Source organism: Puntigrus tetrazona, chromosome 16, assembly GCF_018831695.1.
Source record: "Puntigrus tetrazona isolate hp1 chromosome 16, ASM1883169v1, whole genome shotgun sequence".
NCBI lineage: Eukaryota > Metazoa > Chordata > Actinopteri > Cypriniformes > Cyprinidae > Puntigrus > Puntigrus tetrazona.
The window spans coordinates 19,543,262-19,567,955 of record NC_056714.1 but is presented as its reverse complement, the minus strand read 5'-3'; the positions used below and the strand labels follow the sequence as shown (position 1 = coordinate 19,567,955).

The following is a 24,694-nucleotide window of genomic DNA, read 5'->3' as shown; positions in this document are numbered from 1 at the left end:
TAGCATGTACTGAATTTAGAGCATTCATAAATATCATAATTCCTCAGCTAAAGGTGGTGTAGAGTTTGTGTGATCTTGAGGGAGTGACATGCACCCATCACATGCAGAGAAAAGCCCCCCATGGCGGACAGATCCCGCTTCCATCACCACAGCCGAACCCCAGCACCACATCCAGCAAACACAAGCCCCAATAATGGAAGAAGAAACAGACGATGTTCAAACTGAAAGTGAGGAGAACAGCATGGAAAGGCTCACGAACACAAACAGTGGAAACCAGTGATCCATAACATGGAGAGCAAAGGAATACGACAGTGGAAAGGGAAAAAAGAAAAACAAACTTTGTGGCAAAACAAATCCTGGCTGGCCGTCTCTGAGCGAGCGAGCGAGCGTGTGTTTCGGAGCGAGTCTCCTGGAGCGTGAGTGTGTGGGAGAGGGGGGAAGGAGTGAGGATTCCAACCAGTGAGGGGGTCTGGGGCCCGGGGCCCTACCGCGGCTGACGGGGCCACTAACACGAGGCTGAGAGGGCATGCAGCTGACGGGGGGGAACCCACATTCTCTAAGTGCCATGACAAAACACACAGTCACATGGTGGAGTGATTGGCTGCTATGTCGACTACGGCAGCTGCGGCTAAGAAGCAAACGATAACAGAGCAAGCAAGAGGCTCCCCAGCTACTGCCACAGAAGAACAGGAATTTAAAACTCAGGAAAAGTTTTTGTTAAAAAAATAAAGGGGATAGTTCAATCCAAATTGTTCATGACGTTCTGAACCCGTATGACTCTCTTTCTCACGTTCATGCAGCTCTTTTCCATATGATAAAAGCATATTTTGAACACCATTAGTTCCTGTGAGTCACATGACTGAACGTGATGCGCAAGATTACATAACTGAAACTTGAAAGTAAGAGATTTGAAGAAAGAAAATGTGAATGCAACTTAAATTTTAGTCTCACAAAAATCAACACTACCGTTCAAAAGTTTGGGTTGGTTTTTATATTTTTATATTTTTCTCACCGAGACGGCATTTATTTAATTAAAAATAGAGTGAAATTAGTAATATTATGAAATATTATTTACATTTAAAATATATGTTATCCATTGTAATATATCTGAAAATGTATCCCTGTGATGCAAAGCTAGATTTTCAGCATCATTACACTTTTTCATATTTTTGTGGAAACCATGGTAATTTTTTTTTTAATTCTTTCAAAATAAATTTACATTTTCCACTAAAATCATTTGTAACATTCTAAAAATGTCAACTGAATGATTTCCTGTATTCATTTAAAAAATACAAAAATTAGTGACCCCAAACTTCTGAATGGTAGTGCAGTTTCAGAAGATCTAAAATATTGCATACAAGTCAAACAATCATTTTCTTTTTTCTGATCTTGACAGATACTTTTATTTTACGGAAAACAGCAGCTTGGACATCTTCAAAGTATCACGTTTTGCGCTCCACGGAGGAAAAGAGAAGGTCAAACGGGTTTGGAACTACACCGAATTTTCACTTTTGAGTGAACTGTCCCTGTAACATTCAAAAAGAAGATCTGACCTAATATTAGCGACATTAAAACAAAGACCATGTGAAAATGGAACAAAATGAAGTAAATGAAAAGTTCAAAACAAAACAAGATCAAATGAAATCAAACCAATGCAGGCTAGAGAGGTCCCAGTACCTTCTCACTATGGCTATGCTCCTCGTTTAGGGTAGTGCTACTGCATGTATCAACCCCCGAGTCTTTAACCTGGGGCTCACACCACTCAGCATCTTCTTCCAAAGAGTGGCCCCCAAAGCGCACCATTTTCTTTTGGCCCTCAGATAAGGTGTGTGACTGCTCAAAAGTTTGTCTTTTTCCCCTTTGACTGTCCCCTACAGACATGGGATAAAAACAGAAAGAAAAAAAAAACATGCAGAAGTGAAAATAAATCAAAAGAACCATGAAATGACAAAGAGTGACAGAGAGAGAGAGAGAGAGAGAGAGAGAGAGAGAGAGACAGAGAGAGAAGAGCCAAAAAGAGAGAGAAAGAGGTGGGACATTAGGCTCCGCATGTCTCACCAAAGACATGGAGGAAGCATCGCTGCTATGCCACGTTGTATGATCCCACCAGTGGCCATCCAAATCTCCTGCGAGTGCCACACACACACACACATACACACAATCGTAGCACACACACGTACAGCAGACAGCAGAAATAGTTTGTGAGGACAAACACAGACATGTGGGGAAAAGAGAAACTAATGTTCACTGTTAAACTGTTACGCTCAAACTTACACTCACGCCTGATCGTTACCCTCATAACCGTATTTATGCAACTTAACTATGACAGTTAAGGCAAAAAAAAAAAAAAAAAAAAACAAGGACTTGCTCCTGCTAACTGCAACGAAGCTACAGAAGAGGTCAGACGTTTGCACTGCTCAAAGAATATTGGCTCAAGTCGCTATCTTCTACGTCTGACTAATAAGATCTGAAAAGATCTTGGGACTGAGCTGTAATACTAATCTGAAGGAAAACACACACACACACACACACACACACACACACAATGTCCGAGCAGCCTGACTTGATTTAAAATGCAGTCGGGGCAAACTTTGAACTGTGGTCCTGTGTTTAGAGAGATTTAACATCATTTAGTATAAACCTAAATGGAAATGATCAAATATGACATCACAGTCAGACAAAACCATTAATATAGCTTGATCAGATCAATGCAGATCAAAACAGTTATTGCTCGAATACAACATCACATACATTGTGGCTTGATCAGATGCGGCATACATCTAAATATATCAACAGATATAATATTAACGATGCAATTTTTATAGTTTAGCTACCATTATGCATACAGTTTTTGTTTACAGTTGCATTTTTATCTATCTATCTATCTATCTATCTATCTATCTATCTATCTATCTATCTATCTATCTATCTATCTATCTATCTATCTATCTGTCTGTCTATCTATGTATCTGTCTGTCTGTCTGTCTGTCTATCTATATTAGATAAAAAAAAATAAAAAGTTTTATAAGTATGTATATATAAGTATGTATTCTGTTGTAATCTATGCTAGTGCTCAAGCCTTAAACATCAGAGGAACAGACAAACCAATCATGCAGCAGCTTGAATAACAGACACTGGTTTACATATGGGACTCATTACATTAAACCTCAAAACACCAGTGCCGGTGGTAATGACAGGAACAAGCAGACTTATGAGAGCTAACGCGTAAAAAAATAAAGTGGAAGTGGAAAGCCTAAAGCTGTTCCTTCAGTAGTCACAGAAACCCACTGAACACCGCATGAAAAAAACAGAGGGAAAAATAACCTGAAAGAGTCTGGAATAGTCTATTGCACGTTAGTCTATTGCATCTTATGTTATCTGTAAATTTAAACAGCCGTATAACAGAATACTGTATATCAGATATTGATCATTGTTTTTAAAAATGTAAATAAGTGTATTTCTGCCCATTTGACTTTTTGGAGCCCGATGTCATCATTTACTGACCTTATCTTGGTTCAAACCTCCATGAGTTTCTTCCTTCTGTTAAACGCAAATTAAGTAATTTTGAAAAATGAAAGAGTTGCTGGTAGCCACTGACTTCCAAAGCACAGAAAAAGAAAAACACTATGGAAGTTGCTACCGGTAACTCTTTGGTTACTAACGTTCTTCAAAACATCTTATTTTGCGCTCAGGAGAAAAAAAAAATTCATACAAGTTTGGAACAGCATAAAGGTGAGTAAATGATAACAGAATGTTCAGTTTTGGGTGAACTATCTCTAACCAGGTAATCCAAGTGAATTAGGCCATGTTTTTCAATTTATCTCAATGACAAAAGTGGCCCAATTAACCTGGGACCAAACAATAACAGTAGCTACAATTATTCTAGTGCACTTATCTGTGTCCCAAATGTCCGAATCACCACACTACTCCTGGAGCACTGCTGTGTTTTCTCTCTCTTTCTCTCGAGGCGGCAGTGCAAGCATAAGCACAGTGGTCTTTGCGGCTACGTTCTGGGATCTATTTCTCTCTCGCTCTCACGTTCTCGGCAGAAGGCGGAAGTGCTGATTCAGGCCTGAGCGCAGCTCCCAGGCCGCTAGCGCGCGGCTCTCCATCACTCTGACAACTCAATAAAAACCCAGTGTAAACTATTAATTGGATCATTAATTATTGATGCTGTTTTTACTACGAGTGAAGGGGACATGAGAACAGACAGAGACACAGACCGAAGAGAGTGACATGGTGTCCAATCATAAAACAAGTATTGATAATTCTCTCTATGAAGGCTTCGAACAGGACAGCATTGCCAAAACTGAAGATGAGGTCTGATTGGTTCCCCTTGGCGTGACACAGAAAATGGGCGAATCGCGGTGGATGAATTAATTAATGAATTAATGCTATTCACCTGCATGACTACGCGATTCGCTATTATGTCAACATTATTATTCAAACTATATATATATTTTTAAACAATTATGATTTTTAATGTTCTATACTTACATTTCTCATTGTAAAAGTACAATTTTAACAATATGTAAATAATTATTTACTAAGAAATACAATTATTTTTTCAATTAATTAAAAACATTGAAATAGATAGATAGATAGATAGATAGATAGATAGATAGATAGATAGATAGATAGATAGATTTAATATAATATAATTAGTGCTTTCAAACGATAATAGCAGTCAAGATAAAAGTTTTTGTTTATATATATATACACAAAAACATTTACATGCATATATTTATATAATTTAAATTATATATATGAATATATTTAAAATATAAACAATACATATTTTTCTTAAATATATACATGCAAGTGTTTGTGTTTATATATACATGATAAATATACATGATAAACACATATATTATGTGAACAAACACTATTTTGAATGCGATTAATCGTTTGACACCACTATATAATATAAAATAATGTGTACAAAACGTCTTCTGTGTTAGCCAGTTACATAATTTTAACTAGTAGACATATTTAAAAAGTTGACATGCAGTAATTAAATTTCAAAAAATTTAAATTTAAATTTAAATTTAAAAAAACAAAAAAAAAAAAAAAAAACATTAGGTCCTTATTGTTGAGGGCTGTAAATCTGAATAATGATGAGTAATATATTGATGCACATCTCTTTAATTACCACTTAGACCTAGTAAGCGACTGCTAAGAACACGGAGTACTAAAACATAATGTAACCCTGACCGAACGACTCTTTCAAACCTTTTCTTTTTTTCTGTCTGCACATCTGCTGATCAATAGAGAGGAGAACAAAGAGAAAGAACACTACACTAAATCACACGAGGGTCTCCCGCGGCACGTCAACATTTTAACAAAGCTTTCGCGGGGGCCATCCCATTTCATGGCGATACAGGGTGTTTCTGCTGACTGTTTAAAGAGCGGAAGACATAAATAAAAGCATAGATGACAGTAATTATCTGTAATGTGTCATCGGGTAAAGCTCCACCCCAAATGTTTTGTCCATTACATAATTCGCCATTAATCGTACGAGGTTTTACGGCTGCTTTGAGAGCAGGTCTGAATGCAGAGCGAGCCCAGAGCCAATCACTGTGGCTTATCCCGATCCGAAAACAGGCCTGCAGCCAAGCGGATGCCATGGTAACCTGCTTTCACCTCATTAAGTCTGATCCTCAGACAGTCAGACGGCAAAACAAATAACGTCAAAACCTGCATTTGGGAAGACTGAAATATAAACTGTCTGCTATTCTGCTTTAACAAAACACAGAAGAACAACCAGTTCAAGCTGATCTGTACCACTGTCCGGGGAAATCAGATGTCAAAAGTAATATCCAAGTTTTCGCGTTATTTAAAGAAGCATTTTTCCCGGTGTTGAAATTCTTACCTAGCTAATTTAATATGCTACACTGCAAAGATGCATCATTGTGGCAATCACGAACGAACACTACTGTACAAAAGGTGTTTTAAAAGAATGCAGTTTTACTCGCAAAGGCATTTTTTAAATAAAAAACAATAATACTGGGCCCGTGATATTGTAAAATATTATTACAATTTATAATAGCTGTATTCTAGTTTCGTATTCCTTGAAATATAATTTATTCCTGTGATGGCGAAGCAGTATTATCAGTATTATTATGCCACTCTTCGCTGTCATGTGATCTTTCAGAAGTCTAATAGGTTGATTAGCCATTCAAGAAACATTTCTTATTTTTAAGCTGATTAATATTTTTGTGGAAACAGAGAATCTTTGATGGTTAGAAAGTAAAAGGATAGCATTTAATTGAAATAGAAATCTTTTCTAACATTATAAATATCTTTGCTGCACATTTACTGCATCCTTGCTAAATAAACATGTATTAAAAAATGACTTTTGAACAGTAGTGTATTTTTCAATAGAATATTTGATAAGCCTTAGACTATAATAAATTATGGTAATTATTCACATCAGTTAGGCCTCAAATGCTAAAAACTAAATTACTCTGACCGTCTGCTATTGGTCAAACAAATAGTAGCCCCGCCTTAAATTTACACCATTGCCTGATCCACTGTTGCTATGTCTGCTCGATCAAGCAAACAAAATAAAGCACAACTGTGTTCGCACCTACTCGCAGTTGTACTAGCATTTTAAACCAGGACAGAGGAGAGTATCTTAACATTACAAAAAAAATAAAACCGTGTCTATTTAAAATCAGTTGAGCTAATATTACAATGATGGAATCCAGTGGAATGACTGATTGTCTCTTTGTAATCACGCAGAAACGCTGCTATCCCTGTGCCGTATCTCCACTGCGCTTGGCTCTCATGTACGATAAAGCTGACGGGAAAGGCAGTCTTATCTGGCCTGATGTGCTCTCCCCTCCTCCCTAAAACCCACCTGACCTTCAGAGAGAGCGTTACTCCTCTCCTCTGGTTATAAGTGTGGCTGTGAAACCTGGAAAAGCAGAACATCAATAATGTAGAGCTGTACGCCGGGTTTTGTCCTCGGGATGCTTACATAAGTGGCTAGGGCAGTTGTTCTCACTGCAGTTCTCCATCCCACCTCCATCACGCAACTTCAAAACTCATATTCTAATCACAAAATAGTCTAATAGGTTGCAGCCGCGGGTAAAACACATGTGTAATCAACGTTTTAAACTTGCCTGCCTTTTTGGATGCAATGCATGAAGCTCGTCACAATGTATTTTTTCCCACAATTCTGAATAAGAAAAGATACAAACCGCAAAAAGGCACATATACATACATTAAAGTGCATTTGATTTGCTTGTAAAAATTTTAAAAAGAGAAATCGCATTTTTCAATTGCAAAGTAAAGGCTATTTTAGAGCATTACAGGATATTGTGCATTTGACATTATTTTTTGGACAGCTAAGCACATGCATCAAAAAACATTATTTTTGCTTCTGTTTGCCAAGATTCTTAAATTTAACACGGTGATATGTTATTTCATTAAAATAATAATAAATTAAATGCAATACAACAAATTGTCCCATGACTAAAGGTAGTTTTTTTTTTACTAGTCATGTGATCTTAACATGTGCTGTACTAATTTCTTACGGTTTAAAACTAGATAAATAAGTACACATTTAATATAAATCTTTATCTTAATATTTAACGGAATCCAGAATCATCTATCTTCCTTGCTTCTCTATCATTTTTTCTCTTTCCTCTCTCGGTCTCTCTCTTTTCCACGCTATCCCTCTGTTATGTAACACAGCCCATTACATCTGATCTGAGGAAGCCAAGACCCAGCAATATCTGTCATTGGAGGACAACCGAGAGAACACAACACACACACACACACACACACACACACACACAGAGAGGCAACAAGAAACTCACACAAGTCATGCATATTGTAAATGAACACCAGTGTTGGAGAGTAACTAACAAGTCATTTTAAACAACCAAGGAAATAATCAATAATCACACACATTGACTCCTCTTGAAAGAAACACCCAGAGGTCTCTACTCACACTCTCTGACTGCACACACACTGGCCATTCACACACGCACACTATGAAACATCAGCATCAGTTAGAGGTTATCAGCATTAAAAATACCATTATAATAGAATTCATAATCTAGTTACTTACATGTACATATCATCGACAGTTTTAAACTGATAGCAATAAAGCTTCACTGCATTAACGTTCACTGCAGTTCAAACATATGGGGTCAGTAAGATTTAGTTATTTAAATTGATATTTTCGTTCAGCAAGATTGCAATTATCTGAAGATAAAAACTGAGAGTAAATAATACTGTGACAAAAGAAATTGCATATAAAAATCTAATAAATTGTTTCAAACATTAATAATCGTAATAATACATGTTGTAATTACTCAAGGATCATGTGACAATGAAAATGGAGTAATGGCTGCTAAAAAAATTCACCTTTTCAATCACAGATAAGTTTTAATTTTAAAATATTTTTAATTGCAACATATCGCAATATTACCGTTTCGATATAATTTTTAATCAAAGATACACAGCCTTTATGACTTCTTTCAGAAACGCTAATAAATCTTACCAACCCCAAACTTTTGAATGCTAGTGTAGGTACATATATAAATGATGAAAAAGCTGCATTACCTTTCTCGCTCACAGACTCACTCTCGATCTCCACGTCCTCACAGCTGGTGTACTCCGGTGTAGTGGCCAGCTCCTCTTCTGAGCTGCTCAGGGACACCTGCCTCATTTTGCCGCCCCTCTTGGTCTTGTGAGGTTTGGGCGGCGGTGGCCTGACAGACTCTGATTGGTCTGAACTGAGCGAGTCGTTCCGCAACATGCTCTCCATCTTTTCCCGCTTACTCTTCCTTACGGCTGAGACGGGATCCAGGTGCTGCTGCCTGTGGAGGGAGTCCACTCCGGGTGGACTGTGGTTGGACCTCCAGTGGGTGTGTCCGGGACCCGGTGAGTAAGGGGGAACCCGAAGGGGCCCCAAAGGCTCCTCCATCTCCGTGTACGCCAGGGAGACGTCGCTGTGCCGTCGTTCGTGCCTGAATCGCGAAACCTCCGCGTGCATGCGCATCTGCTCCTCGTACGGTTGGGGTTTGACAGGGTAACGGGCCAGGTTCGGGTCGCTGCGGTAGCGGTTCTGGTACTCCTCCTGCCGCTGCCGCTGGAGCTCGTGCTCGCTGAGGGGCGGGCCATCGGGCAGGAAGCCGGGTTCGGGTGGATACTCTTCCTGAGAGTGCCAGCCGCCCCGTCGAGTGCGGTAGGCACTCCGCGCTACCTCTGCATCCTCGTAGGAGCGGCCATAGCCTCCCCGCCACTGCCGGTCTCCGGCCCCGTAGTCAGACGGCGATCGTGGCATGCCGCCCTCCCCTGGGGCATACTGCGAACGCTCCGCCTTCTCCTCCCTTTGGTCGTATTTTTGGTTTGGATCTCTGGTTGCTGATGGGCTTCTTTTCCTGTCAGTCAGAAAAAGAGTAAAGCCATGAACACTGAGAAATTACAGATTTCATCAAAAATATCTTAATTTGTTCAGTCATGCAGAACATGCACAGGGTTAGGTCTTCAACTTTAAGCAACAAGGCAATCTTGTATGAACTGACCTATACATTTCTAGTCTAAAGTGCATCAATGAACGATTCATCCACAATTTCTAGTATTAAAAAAAAAGATTGCCTTCATATTTTTTTTTATTTCACTTTTAAGAAGACTTTTCAATATTCAATATTGCAATCCGGAAGGACAAATCGAGGCCCATCCTACATTTTTTTCGTACTTCAGTGTTTCTTTCAATATCCAAAACTTTGTAGTACATGATAAAAACGATTTATAAAAAAGCTTTCACGCTGGCATTAACATCATTATAAAGAACAATATGCTATAAAAACCTATAACAAATGTAAACGTGTCATCTGACTACAGACAAACCAGCAACATGCTACTCATTTTATTCCTTTTAAAAACAAGCAACATCTCATTTTAAAACGTGCTCTTTTTACAAAAATAACCTGCCGCTAATGTGGTTACAACAGTGCCGGCTGTATGTGTCTGAAGAGACAAATGACACCAGTGTCCCCGGCATATGAGTTTCGTCCTTAGAGAGAATAAGAGTCTTTGGTTCATGGGAAGCTCAGAGAGATGCTGGAGGAAAAACTGTGTCTTTATTGAAGGATAATGTTTGGTGCCTTGAAAAGATACAATCCATCCACCGCTCCCTGCTCTGTGTGATCTCTGTCCATACGACTTCACAGCACACTGAGCATGTACACTAACAAGGGAACATCTGCGGCCTAACAATTAACCATCTAATCCACAAACGTATATTAAACAATTTCTGGCACTACAAGTAAATGAGGTCATAACGTGAACTCAAAAGTGTATCAAGTTCTTCTCAAATCATATAAGCTGATCAATATGCACTTAAACATTTCTCGTCAAATTCTTTCATCTCCAAATCTAACCTAAAAAAATGTCCATCAAATGCTTTTGAAGTCAATTAATTAAATCAAATAAACTGAGCAGTCTCAATATGAAAAAAATATATTTTTCATCAAATTAGTCTCATTGTAAACCCACATTTTAGTAAAAAAAAAAAAAATTATCTGAGCAAAGTCTCAATATGTATTCAAATTTGTCTCATAAATTTTTTTCTCAAATTAAATATTAGCAGCAAAGCCTAAACATGAACTCAAACATCTCTCATCATATTCTTTCCAAATAATCTGAGCTACAGTACACTATTCACATTCATTTTTTACTGCAGTTCTAAACTATTACTGCATGTTAATAATTATTTTTTTAGGATATGTCAAAAAATGTGGAGATACATGAATTTAAACAAGGACATTTAAGTTTGCACAGCTATGAAAGAGCAACTTCTAAGCAAAACATCTAACAAGTATTTCCTGTGTGAAGCAAATAAAAAATCATTTTGTAATATCATCATAATTAAACACACTGAACGTTATTATGGCCTGCACATAAAGCTAGTGTTGCAACAAGAACCCCGCAGTTCAACAACAGCTATCTGTTTTTCTGTAGTGTGCTGTTCAAAGGTCTGGAGCGATCTGTGAGCTGTTTTTGAGCGTGTACATGTACTGACTGATTAATGATCGTCTCTCCCGCGTCCCCTGGGCTCTGCTCAGGGGTTTTACTATGGCCGCCGTGTTCCTGTTGCATTATTCAACAGCTGCCTGACACAGTCGTGCACCATTCACAAATCCAGTGCAGCAGACGCCTGTTTGTGTTTGGGATCGTGTGTACTAACAGCAGTTTTTAGCTGTACCTCGGTGCACTTTTTGTACATTTTTGTGCACTTACTGCACATTTCGCCACAGTTTTAAAGAAAAATGTCCACTGAGTGGTGCTTAAACACAGGTTCAATACATAAACCCTGGCACATTTTTGTTACGTTGATATAGGTATATATCGCTGTCAGGTATGTATCGTGATGGTTCATAATTCAAATCCGATCTTAAGCCTACCTGATAGTGTAAACAAATGCAAAACTTATGTAAAAAGCATTTATTGATGCAAACATGTTATTTCAACTTCCTTTTTTGTAGATTTTAACAGTTTTTTTGAACCATAGTTACAAAGGATTCAAAGCAGTGCTCTTCTCCTCTTAAGTACATCGTGAGCTACCGAACAAACCTATGTCTATAAAAACCCATATACATTCAAAAATAATCAGTTTTCAAATATCCCGGGATTTTAATATTGTTTACAGTGGTATACACTTATTAGCATGTATTTCTTGTCTCGATAAAAAGCATGTTTATACCTTGAGACCAATTAGGTTTTTAAATGTATGAACCTAATATGCATGACACTACAGCCAGTATTAGCCAATATATCAAATTCCGACACACACACAAAAAAAAAGGTTAAAAATAAAATACTTTGATAAAAAGAAATCAACAAACATATCATTTAATGTCAGTATTGCCCAGCTAATTGTTTGGGAGCCATTGAACAGGTAAGGTAAAAATAAATGCAAGTCAATGAAAGTGAAGAAAAAAAATGACAAAAACACACAAATCAATAACATTTTCACTAAAATGAAAACATGCGCGCGCACACACACACACACACACACACAAACATTCAAAATATGAAAATAATCTTAATGATACTAAAATAACACTGATATAGCATTATTAGTTTTCTATACTACACAAGGAAAAGTAGGCCTTATACTTTCCTTTTGTACTCTTAGATTGTAACTGAAGTATGTTACTTGGGATGTACAACATCCTCATTATTCGATTTGCCTTCCATTAACTCATTTTATTCATCACTCCTTGTGAACACATACAAACACACACCTGGCAGGCCGACGCATTACATCACACACCGGTTTATGAAATAAACTGCACTAGATACTCATTTAATCGCTAACGCCACCTGCTCCATCCTAAGCACTGACAGCACAGCTGGGCAGAGCGTCTGTGTTTAGTACACGGGTGAACAGACACGGGTCACATATTACACAGCATTATTCCTATCTGCACACTATCCTACTGCAATTTTTATATGCCTAGCATGATTAGCACTGCAGCTAACCAGCAGCGTCTCTTCATGAGACCCTGAAAGCTGTGCGGATACAGAAAGAGGGGGTTAGAGGAAGTGTCACTGCGAACTGACCCACTTACATGAGATTTTTAAGCATGTTAGCTGCAGTTTAGTGTGTAATACTGGGGACAAAGCTCTACACACAGATTTCTCAACGACGCAGATTATCCAGCACGCTAACCCTTGTTTTCCACTTACTCGACATGCAACCACACACTCTTAAATGTTGCATTTTCTGTTAAGACCCCTCAAAGCCTACTGCACAGAAAAATAAAAAATACACTGTGGTGGTACTACAGTATAGAGATTAGGACTACATAGAGCGCTATATAGTCAGGTGGTACTTCAGTATATGATAAATGACCATCATGCTAGAATTAGAGTTAGTTCAATTCTATGAATCATATCAAATGTTTTAGTTAATCATTTCAATTAATCTCTGATTAAATGATCCATTTGAGTCACAAAATGTTCTTGTAGAGTTACAGAACATCCTGTGTGGTATTATTATTATAAGTATAAAAATTTTGAATAGTAAAATAAAGACAAATACTGCAGATTGTGGACAATGTAAAGAATTGTAAAAATGTCATGGACTTATGTTTCATATATATATATATATATATATATATAAATGTAAAAAAAATATATATATATAATTTTTTTAAACATTTAAATATATATATATATATATATATATATATATATATATATATATATATATATATATATATATATATATATATATATAATTTAAATATATATAAGTACTTAAAATATATACAGGAGCTCACCAAGACAATTTATTTGATCAAAAATACAGCAACATTTTGAAACAATTTTACTTTAGAAAATTACTTTTTCTATTTGAATATATTTTAAAATGACATTTATTCCTGTAATTTCAAAGCTGAATTTAGCATAGTGTATACATTTTTAAGTTTATTAAGTGATCATTGTTGCATTTGTTAAAAATGTATGTAAATGCAATAATATTTTTTATGTTTTAAACAACAATATTCAGGTTCAAAATGTGCATGCTGATTTTTTTTTTTAGTCCAGGGCTTCAACTGCTACTCGAGTACAGATGATTGATTTATCAGAGCAGGCAAAATGATCATAATCTCCATCCCTAAATAACAGAAAACAATTTTAAGCCATTTCAGAGGAAATACACAAAAATAAAGCCAGGGCCTCAATGTGGTGTGAGAGCAAAAGAACTTGAGTGTCCATAATGCGAAAACGACAGTATGAGAGCACAGTGCCATCAACACAAAATTACGGCCTTCTGGTTCCCGGCTCTAAACAAAAGAAAACAGCATTGTTATACGCACCTTCAACTGATACTACACAAATCCACCGCGAGCAGGTGAAGGAAGCAGAAATTCAGTCGACTAACAGCATTAGCATCCTCTCGGTTCTGAAGTCAGGATGCTGTTTTTACACAAATCAAATTCACTAAATCCCACACTGACTAAAATGTGTTGAAGAATTTCCCTTCTCTCGGATGTGAGTGATATCGCATCACCCACCGTTTTATAAGCAGCCGCAAGGCATGCTGGGGCCCGGAGCCCAGGGCGGGGCTGAAACAGGTTGTAGCGGGTGACCTGTGAGCAGAGCTGGAGATGTTTCTCTGGGACAGCTTCAGCCCGCCGCTGATTGGTGGACATTCTGCTGGAGGATTTTTATTTAATCTGGTGTAACTGTGCGCCAGGACAAAACAGCACTCTCTAACCAAACAAATCACGAATGTGTGCTTTTTTTTCCCTCTCTTCCTGATTTTTTTTTTTTTTTAAGACAAGGATGATTATCTTTGTAAATCTAATTCTGTCTGCTTTGCAAAAAAAATAAAATAAATTGGAACATGCAATAGCTTTAGACAAACACGGCTCAAACATTTCCAGAAAATGTCAACATCTGAACATAAACTACAGTACATTAAAAGTCTTTCTGTTTATGGACACACTGAACTATATCAAAAACAGAGATGCTCTACTCCACTTAAGCCTTTATAAGCTGAAGCAAACTACAGGTACTCCACAGTAATACAAGAGGATTTTTACATACTGTAATCATGTACCAAGCGATAATCATATTCATATACTATGGTAATTGTAAGAAGGGTACATGCACCAAAAACAGTGTTTTTATCATGGTATGCCTTCAAATGCATGTAAATAAATAAAACTAATATGGTATTTTCAATGTAATGGAAAGCACTGTATTATCTTGGTATGATTAAAAAAATTAAATAATTAATTAATGAAACATAAAACAAAAAACAGTAATATAAATCAAATAAAACAAATTAAATTAAATTAAATTAAATTAACAATCAAATAGTATACTGCCATATGTTTCACATATGTATAAATAAAATTTAAAAAAATTATAGAAATATAAACTATAAAATAAAAACTGTAATATATATATATATATATATATATATATATATATATATATATATATATATATATATATATATATATATATATATATATATATATATATATGTATACTATATATATATATATATATATATATATATATATATATATATATATATATATATATATATATATATATATATATGTATATATATATATATATATATATATATATATATATATATATATATATATATATATATATATATATATATATATATATATATATATATATATATATATATATATATATATATATATATATATATATATATATATATATATATATATATATATATATATATATATATATATATATATATATATATATATATATATATATATGTATATGTATACATATATATATATATATATATATATATATATATATACCTATATATATATATATACATATACATATATATATATATATATATATATATATATATACACACACACACATATATATATATATATATATATATATATATATATATATATATATATATATATATATATATATATATATATATATATATATATATATATATATATATATATATATATATACACATACATATACATAGTGTATAATATGTTATAATTACAAGTAAGAATAAAATTCAATTAAATATACACAAAACAGCAACAGGTACTAAACATGTGAAAGAATACCTAGAATAATACCTACTAATACTAATTAGATATATAATAAGTATAATGTTCACCCAGCAGAACAGTTGGTAGCACACTATGAAGCGTTTCAAAACAGGCAGACACAGGAAGTAGCACAGCAGTGTGTCCCGCCTGTGCACCGCAGTGGTGCGAACGTCATTAACGCCCCCCCTCCAAACACGATGCAGACAGCCATGTGTCCCTGCCACATTTACCCCATATCCTTTCAAACAGCAGCATTCAGGCCAAACAGCCCTGCTCTCGTGAAGCTCTAGCAGAGTGTAAAATAGGCCAAACCCCAGAAGAATAAAGAAGGAGAATCAGTACAGACCGGGAAACGGATCTTTCCTTCCACAGCTTCCAACAAGACACTTAAACACACACACACACACACACACACACAGGAGACATGTTATAGTTCAAGCCTGAAATAAAGCATGTTTGATATAGGCTTAAAGTATAATCAAGACTCTTTTAGTTGGTTTAAGAAATACGGTTCCTTTCTTTATTGATGTATTTCCTAAAGCGGGAAGTTAATATAACCAGCATTTAGTCATAGCCCGGTTAAACCATACTTGATAGCTTATGAACGTAAGCAATTATGACACTTACAAAATTAATAGATGGAAAAATACAAGATTCTCATTTAATGGGATCAATGTCATTTTTAAGTTAATATGAAACACCATTAGCATTGCCTAAGGAACAAATAATAAATAATGTAAAAACATTTTAGAATAATTTTATTTTATATGATTTGTTAAAAACAAAATGTTTACAAATAAAATAAAATGCTATGAAGAAAAATAAAAAAAGAATAAAATAAAATGTAGCTAAAACCATGGTATCACAAATGTAGAGTTTTAAAATAAAATAAAAATAAAGCAGTATCATTTAATTTTACTTCAGTAAAATGAGCAATTTTGACAAATAGTAGAATAAATGGATTTCCATTTTAATTGGATTTATGTGAAACATCAACATTAAACGATCAATTAATTTTACATAAGTATGACATTTCTGAGAGAAATATTGCATGGAAGGGCTTGACTTATTTTTTTATTATAGTTGGGAAATTACCCAGAATGAAAAATCCACTACGTAAAAAAAATTATCAAAGACAAACTTTTTCCTCATTTTGCACAACATGCACTGGTGAATAAATATTTCACAAAGAGGCCTGGAATGCGAATCAAGAAAAAAAAAATTGCGTGTCTATTTTCCCATATTGACCTCTGCTGCACTGTCTGTGACTATTGCCTGATTACTGAAACACACAAATATTAAAGTGGAAATGTGTGGCACTGCACAACAAACACCCTAAAGCATAGTAATGCTTCAGACAAACAGTGTGTAATTATGCATATTGGCGTCAACTGGAGCGGCCCGGACAGATGAGCCCAAACACATTTTACAGGAAACTGCAGCCGACAAGCTGAGCAATCAACACCAGAGGCCTGCAATTAACATCCTGCGCTGCTCGTTGGGCCCAGGAGGAAATAAACAGGTTTGGAAGTGAAGTGTGACCAACTCGAGCCACATCAGAGCACGTCAATCCCCATAAAGAGCCATCAAAGAGCTCAGATCCGCCTCGCGCACATAAAGAGACAGACAGATAGACAGAAAGCAGCTGTGACGCCGCCCTCGAATCCTGCTGGAAAGCTCCTACCGATGAGTTCGCGAAAATAAAATAAAAGTGTACGTTTAATAAAATAAAATAAACTGGTTCTTTCCGGCATTGCTCTTTTGTGGATCAAGCACGAGAGAGGGTTCATTTTCCTAAATGCACACTCAGGAAAGTCACTCACCTGAGCTTCTGGACAGCATTACCCTTCAGTTACGAATAACAACACATACACACCTCTCTGCGTGTCTGCTAACTATGAATTTTTCATTGCAGTGTGCAAGATGTGTTTGAGCTGAATGGCAGCCGCAGTCGTGCAGCAGGCAGATGTTCAGCTGCGGAGACGGTGGAGGAAGATACGAAAAAAACCAGAGGCGAATTAAATCTCACATCAATCACGTAACTTCAAAAACCACACAACGCATCCTCCTCGCTCATAGTTTATTTTCAGTTGATTAATAAGCGTTGCATTGTAATGTGTTGAAGGAAAGGTTCTCAGAATTAACATTTACATTTTTCTGCCATTTTAGACAGATATTTTTCTAACAGAGAACTAGAACATATAAAACGTTTTGGTCATGTCAAATATATTTTATTCAACATTTAGCACAATATTTAAATTATTTTATAATACTTCAAAATAAGATTTAATTAGTAAACATTACTTAAATATTTCTAAAGCATTTATTAAACTTAGTTCTCAACATTTATTAAATACATTATTAAAATCAAAAGTGGCGCTTGTACATATTAGTTAAATGACCTGTGAACTAACACAAATATTTTTATTAGATTAATAACTGCTGTAAAAGTGTATAACTCATCGTTTGTTCATGTTACTTAATAAATTGACTAATGTTAACGAATGAGATCTTAATGTAGTGTTTCCAAATATTTTAAATATGAAATCATGTGAAAACTTTTGAGCAATCACACAAAAGAAACTGCATTGACAAATTTACATAAACAGTAAAAAAATAATCATAATAATAATCTCAAAACTTAAACATTCTATAAAATTTCTTAACATTTCTATAAATATATTACACTCACAAGACCCCAATCTTTAGAACCTGGAAGTCAAAATAAGAAATTATTGAATTGATAAAGAATTTTGCAACAATAAAACTATGTTTGTTTAGAAATAACTTTCACTCAGAAAATATGCCAAGAAACACTGAATCAAAAAAACTAAGTAAAACGACTGAAATAGTATTTTCTCATGAAACAATCTAATAATGCAGCATTACAGAAAATGAAAATTCAATTTCCAATACGATAAGGTTTCAGTTAATTAACCTCTGTTAGGTTGATCAGATTGATAATTGTAAATCAAGCCCTTAATGACCTTCACCGCTGTCTTACTCAGCGCGTGGGCGACTGAAGGATCAGTGTCTGTGCCTCCAGCATGTTCTCCTGAAAAGCTGTTTGCGTCAGTGGTGACATTCCATTAGCACGCGTTCATATCGTGTTCTTCTTTCACAAAGGTGCATGTAGAAATCTAACATTTGCAACGGGCCTTGGATTTCTTTAGAAGGCTTGAGCTCAGAGTGAAATGTACGGTGAAATGCTTTTGTAGAAGAGAGCACGTCAGGTGGAAGAAAAATACCCACAAAGCACGGCTGTAGCCGCTTTCAACACTCCCGTTCAATTTAAAGTTGGGTGGTTTCTGCACCAGTAAGCTTTCTGCCCAGGGGATCCTGCGCAAACCGAGACAGCCATTCTACCGTCTATTTTTAACTGTCATCAATTATGAAAAAAAAAAAAAAAAGCTCCAACAATAATTACAGTAACATGTAAGACGTGCAACACTTTCCATATAATGCAGCACTTCAGCGAGACGGGAAAAACGCATTTAGAGAAATAAAACCCCGTCCATACGTCACGGCTCGTGTCTGCGGTGCACTTACAGTAATCGGCAGAGGTCCTGCTGTATGATCTGATGGTGTGTTGTGAATGGACATTCAGAGTGCTTAATATTGCTTCGGAAAGCAGTTAGACTCATTACAGACGAAGGAAAGATCATCCATCCATCTACAGCTCTGCCGATTTGTCCTAAACTGCTCGTTCCGTATCTGCTTACAGAACAGATGCGTTCTCGCTTTCCGCTCGTATTACGGGAGATGTGCGTACACACAAAAAATACTAACTACTTTTAGCCAGGCCATTTGTAGCATGTTTCTGAAATGATGACAAACTATACAAGAAATTTCATTTGGAATTTCAGGTTAAATTACAATAAAACACTAAAGATGTTTTGCCCTGAATAGAGCACAGAAACTGCAAAATATAAAAAGAAACTGCAACACTAAGAATCTGTAAAAAAAAAAGGGTAATTTGTTTCTTAGAGTGAACTTGAACTGATCGGAAAATATCATTTTTGACTACAATAATTGTTTTATTTGCTATAAAACACTAAAGGTGTTATACATTATTTATTTAACATACAGACTTATTTACACTTCAACTTGCACATAACACTGCACAAAACATAATTCCTGCTTATACTTGAACGTCTATAGTATATATTGTATTTTATATTTTGTAAATTTGTATATAATTCTTTTTTTATTATCTGACCTGTCTTGTCATCCTGTTGCACTGTAGAGCTTCTGTCACTAAAACAAACTCCTTGTATGTGTAAACATACCTGGCAATAAAATTGATTCTGATTCTGATAAACGTCAACTGATGCTAATATCTGGCAAGAAAAATTATTGGTATTAAAATCAATCTTTTGACCACTAGAGCTGTAGTTAACTAAAACTGCTAAAAATCACTTGAAAAAGTAACTGAAATAAAGCAGAATGTAAATGTAAATATATATCATAATATCAAGATTTAAAAAACTAAACAAAAGTTGAATACCTTATTACTTAATCTTAGTGCTTAAGTTTAAGCACTATAATGCCAAACTAAAATATTTAAACAAAATGGAAATGACAATTGTACTTGAAAATGTAAAATAATAGGCGATCAGCGCTGCACTTCCTATTCAGCTATGGCAGAAAATCACTATATGTCATCATAGTAAAAATGTGTAAGGATAAGCAAATCTACAAACATGATTCTTTGCACTGGCAAATAGACAACATGGACATGAACGTCCCAGCTGGTGGTCTCATTGAAATTCTCCGGGAGCGTATTTATAGAGGCTTGAGGTCCCTGCTACATCACCCCGGGCCAGGAAACCATGCGTGGCTGCGGCCTGACTCTCCCCATCTGCTCCATCAACACACACACACACACACACACACACACACACACACACACACACACACACACACACACACACACACACTATACAGAGCTTACGAGATGCTACGTCAGCTCTGCTCTCTGATTCACTCAACATCACTTCTGTCTGACACGACTGAGAGCGCATGGGCCGGAAAACAAACCCATTAAAGGGAGAAAGAGAGTTAAAGAAGACCCAGATGTCCTTTACAGCTTCAAAAAGTAGCAATGCTATTAACTTAACCACTTTTTATTAGCTCAGCGTATTACATGAAAGTGTAGCTTTCCCACTAACAATCTCATTCTCCCAACTACATACTTAATACGAAACAGGCTTAAAATAAGAGTGTAGTAATGGTTCATCATGATAAGAGCCACATTTGCGACTTTCATCAACATCACATCACATGGGCCTAAGAGAGATATTGGCGCTTAGGATGACAGATCTTTGGGAAACAGGGCTCTGAGAGGTTTGCGACATACATCTTATCGCTGACTAACCTTATCTGCTGATTTTGAAATGTCCTTGAGTTGCCACCGCAAATAGCCAAGTGTCTCAGCAGCTATACCATAGGTAACCTGAGGGCATTGCGTTAAACTTCACAAAAACAACTAAAAAAAACCTTGGTTCTCTAGGATGATTTTTCTTCCACATTTCCTGGGGAATCAAATCTCCGCTGAAACGTAATGACGGAGTAAATGCAAATCGCACTGGCTCTCGGTAACGGGGTCCGAAAACGGAGAAGAAAACGAGAAACAGAAGAGAACAGCTATCAATGCTATCTCATTCACCCTCGATACGCCCGCTGCAATCACACACACTAACCCATCTGAGACGGCACGTGCCTGGCAGCCATACGCCGCGCAAACTCCCACGTCTGCAAAATACTCAGATAATTAGCCTCATTCAACTGCCGCATGTAGAGGATAGCGGACGTGAAACAGTGACGCAGTGTCCTGCAGTGAGCCACGCTAGCATTCACCTAAAGCTACTTTACATAGATGTTATGAATCCTATGGGTTGAGTCATCCTATGCTATGGCAGAAACAAAATGACAATCATCCAGTGGATAACTGCAACAATCAATCCTATAATTGGTAATGGATTGTATCCGTGCAAATAATTTCCGCTGCTGGTATTACTAGTTGTCTGAAGGAATATCACAGATGAGAAGCTTATTAAAAATCAATGTCAAGGGTTGTATAATCAGGGTGCTACACGGGAGAAATCAACATTTTGACCTACATGTGACGTCACACAAAAGGGTTATGGGATCACAAAGCTAAGGTAAGAACAAAAAAGAGAAGAACGTCAAGCTACGAAGGATGGGTGTTTTTTTGAGTGGTGAAATTTCAATATCTGCTGCACAAAATATAAAAAGAGAAATGCAATTTAATCAAAGGATGTAGTCAGAATTTTTTTTTCTTAAAGAAATTAATAATTGCATTTATTAAGAATAATTAAATTAACCAAATACCATCATATAGACAGTAAGGACATTTATAATGATATAACAGGTTTCTAATTAAAATCACTTTTGTTCTTTTAAACGTTTTATTCATCAAAGAGCACTGAAAAAAATACTAAGCAGCACAACTGTTTTCAACATTGATAATAATAACATATATTTTTAGTAGCATATTATCATGAATTCTGTAGTACCACGTGACACTGAAAATCACAGGAATATTTTTACAATATACAGATAAATCTGCTTTTTTTAATGATTTTTATTACGTTATGTTTTATTGTGTTAGTTAGCTGATTTTTAGTTACTTTTTAACCTAATCAAAATAACCCAACTGCAGTTTGATTGAGATCAACTGGAATGCACAATAAAAAAAATAAAACTTGTCATATGTTCATATAACAGAGCAATTTAAAATTCTGGCAATATTTCACAATATTCAACAGAATTACCAACAGATCAATTTTGATTCAAAATGTTACTTTAGCTTTCATATAAATTGCATGAAATTCGGGGACAATACTATGACAAAAAGGGCTTTGGGAGAGGCGCGAGATATGACTGATAGCAGCCTGAAACATCTCGTGACAGGTGGAGGAACACATGCTCTATATATGGCTGTGACCATCAGCGGCAAACAGCTTCATAACATCCATCCAGCGAGAGCAGAGAGTGAGACAGACAGAAAAGAGAGCTGGTCTTTCTCAACGCAGAGTGTGTGGTATGCGGGATAGGGACATCTGCTCTCTTTCATGCTCAGAGAGCGCAACTGATTCCCTGAAAGGATGATGGGAGTTTGTTTGTGGAACACACTAATGGTAGAGAGCTCTTCCTCAAGCTAGAAACTACTCCTCTCCAGCCTCAGGTGCTTAAGATCTAATGTGTTTAACAGCAGAGGAAATTTATATTGCTCTGAGGTTACTCTTTCTGGATCAGGGAAAAATAAAACCACTGACGTATGGAAAGAGATATATAATTAATGTTTGTGTTCATAATAGTGAGATCTTTAAACCTTGGCGCGTTAAACGCATAACTTTTTTTTTCCGTTTACTCTGGCGTTTTGAAGGTCGAAAACTATCATATCTGAAATGCAGCAGAAAAGCTTCGTTTTCATTCTAAAACGGAAAAGGACTAGAGTAAACGAGGCCTGAATCTTCGACAAATCCGAGCACAGTTTGAGACACGGCATTTAAAACATTACAGAACAGGTTTCTTTATAAACTGTAGAATAGTTTTTTTCTGGTGTTTTCTCAGGGTAAAGATCTTGGAAGCAGGAGGCAAAACTTTCATTCTCTTGATGTCTAGAAGAAACAACTGAGATATTAATTAGATTTATTTTTTTAGATTCTGTTTGCTTTTCTTTTCCTTTAAAATACGGACGTAGGATTTAATTTGAATTTTTCACTGAGAAATGTATGGTACATTTTACATAGAATTACAAAGAAAAAGAAAATAACACACTAAACAAGTATGACAGCACAGTTTGAGACACTTTTTTGGATTTGAGAGGAAACACTAAGACATTGGAGTGGGGAAAATCAAGATATGACCGGGACACTTCACCATTTATCCTCCACTATATATACATTGTGGAATAAAACAAGATATTAAAGAGAATTCATCTGTGGTTATCTTTCTGATAATTCACATACAGGAATTCAGTTGGCATTTGGAAATTAATCCTTCCAGAAAGTAGTCTCAAATCTAAATTTTAAACATATGTACAGCTCAAATAACACTCTTCATCGGATTAAAATTATATATTTTTTTATCTTTCTAAACAGCAAGTCTTAATATGACAAAAATACCATTTTGTAGTCATTTACTCACCCTCGCGTCAGTGCACAACTGTGTGACTTATGTTTTTCCTTTGTCACATTTCTCTGAATATCTCATTTTACGTTCCAAAGGGGAAACAAAAAAAGTCAAACCGTTTTAAAATGACATGGGTGAGTAAATGATGTCGAGTTTTTCACCATCTCTTTAAAAATACATTACAAAAACATTACAATAAAGCTCAAAGCGCTCATGAAGCTCTTCTCTGGCGCAGAAGCTTCTCTGCTTCGTTCATTCACCTCATCTCATTTGCCAAGTAATCTCAGACGGCGTTTACAGAAGCTTCATGAATAAACCCTCAGCAGTCCTGCTGTTGTCTCTCAGTCTCTGTGTGCGGGGGACATCCCTCTCTCTCTCTCCGTCTCCCCCGCAGGTCTTCCTGTCTCACACATCACCCACAGCATTGATCAAACAAAGTTGCCATGGAGACACAGCCTCACAGAGCACTGGGCTTGTGGGAAGGGATATTCCATCTAAGAGAAACTTCAATTATGATTTATCTCCTCTGTTCTTCTCTGTATCTCTCTTGCTCGGTCTTTCTCTGCAGCCCCCGAAATTTATTAAGCCAAATGATGCACATGGCCATACAGCAGAGGCTGCATCTTCAACTTAAAAAACAGGAATCGTGAAAAATATCAATTCAGCGAGACTTATCTTTGCATATAGTTCATTTTTCTCCTGTTTATTAAAGAATCGAAACGGACATATTTCAGCTACATACTTTTTTATGTAACCTACAAAACCTGTATGTTGGAAGACTACAAATCATCCTTTATGTATCACTGGGTTATGTATTGGGTCACAAATTATCTCCCCCACATTGTCATTATTTTCACAATAACTATGCATGAATATTCTACTTGCTTAATTGATATGAAATGAAAATGATTACT

The 24,694-nt window shown here is 35.9% G+C and overlaps 1 protein-coding gene across 33 annotated transcripts in view; it reads right to left on the bottom strand.

Annotated features, from left to right (window-relative positions):
- The window catches only part of rims2a (regulating synaptic membrane exocytosis 2a), a 144,206-nt gene that overhangs the window by 75,531 nt on the left and 43,981 nt on the right, over positions 1–24,694 (bottom strand). For 22 of the 33 annotated variants that reach the window (XM_043261204.1, XM_043261208.1, XM_043261205.1 and 19 more), the window contains 2 exons: positions 8,578–9,398; positions 1,678–1,871 (listed from right to left, as the gene is read on the bottom strand). In XM_043261204.1, coding sequence (XP_043117139.1) covers positions 1,678–1,871; positions 8,578–9,398 — 1,015 coding nt within the window. Of the gene's footprint in view, positions 1–1,677; positions 1,872–2,058; positions 2,127–8,577; positions 9,399–24,694 lie in introns of those variants that run through there. The other 11 variants (XM_043261216.1, XM_043261218.1, XM_043261221.1 and 8 more) reach the window with 2 other exon arrangements.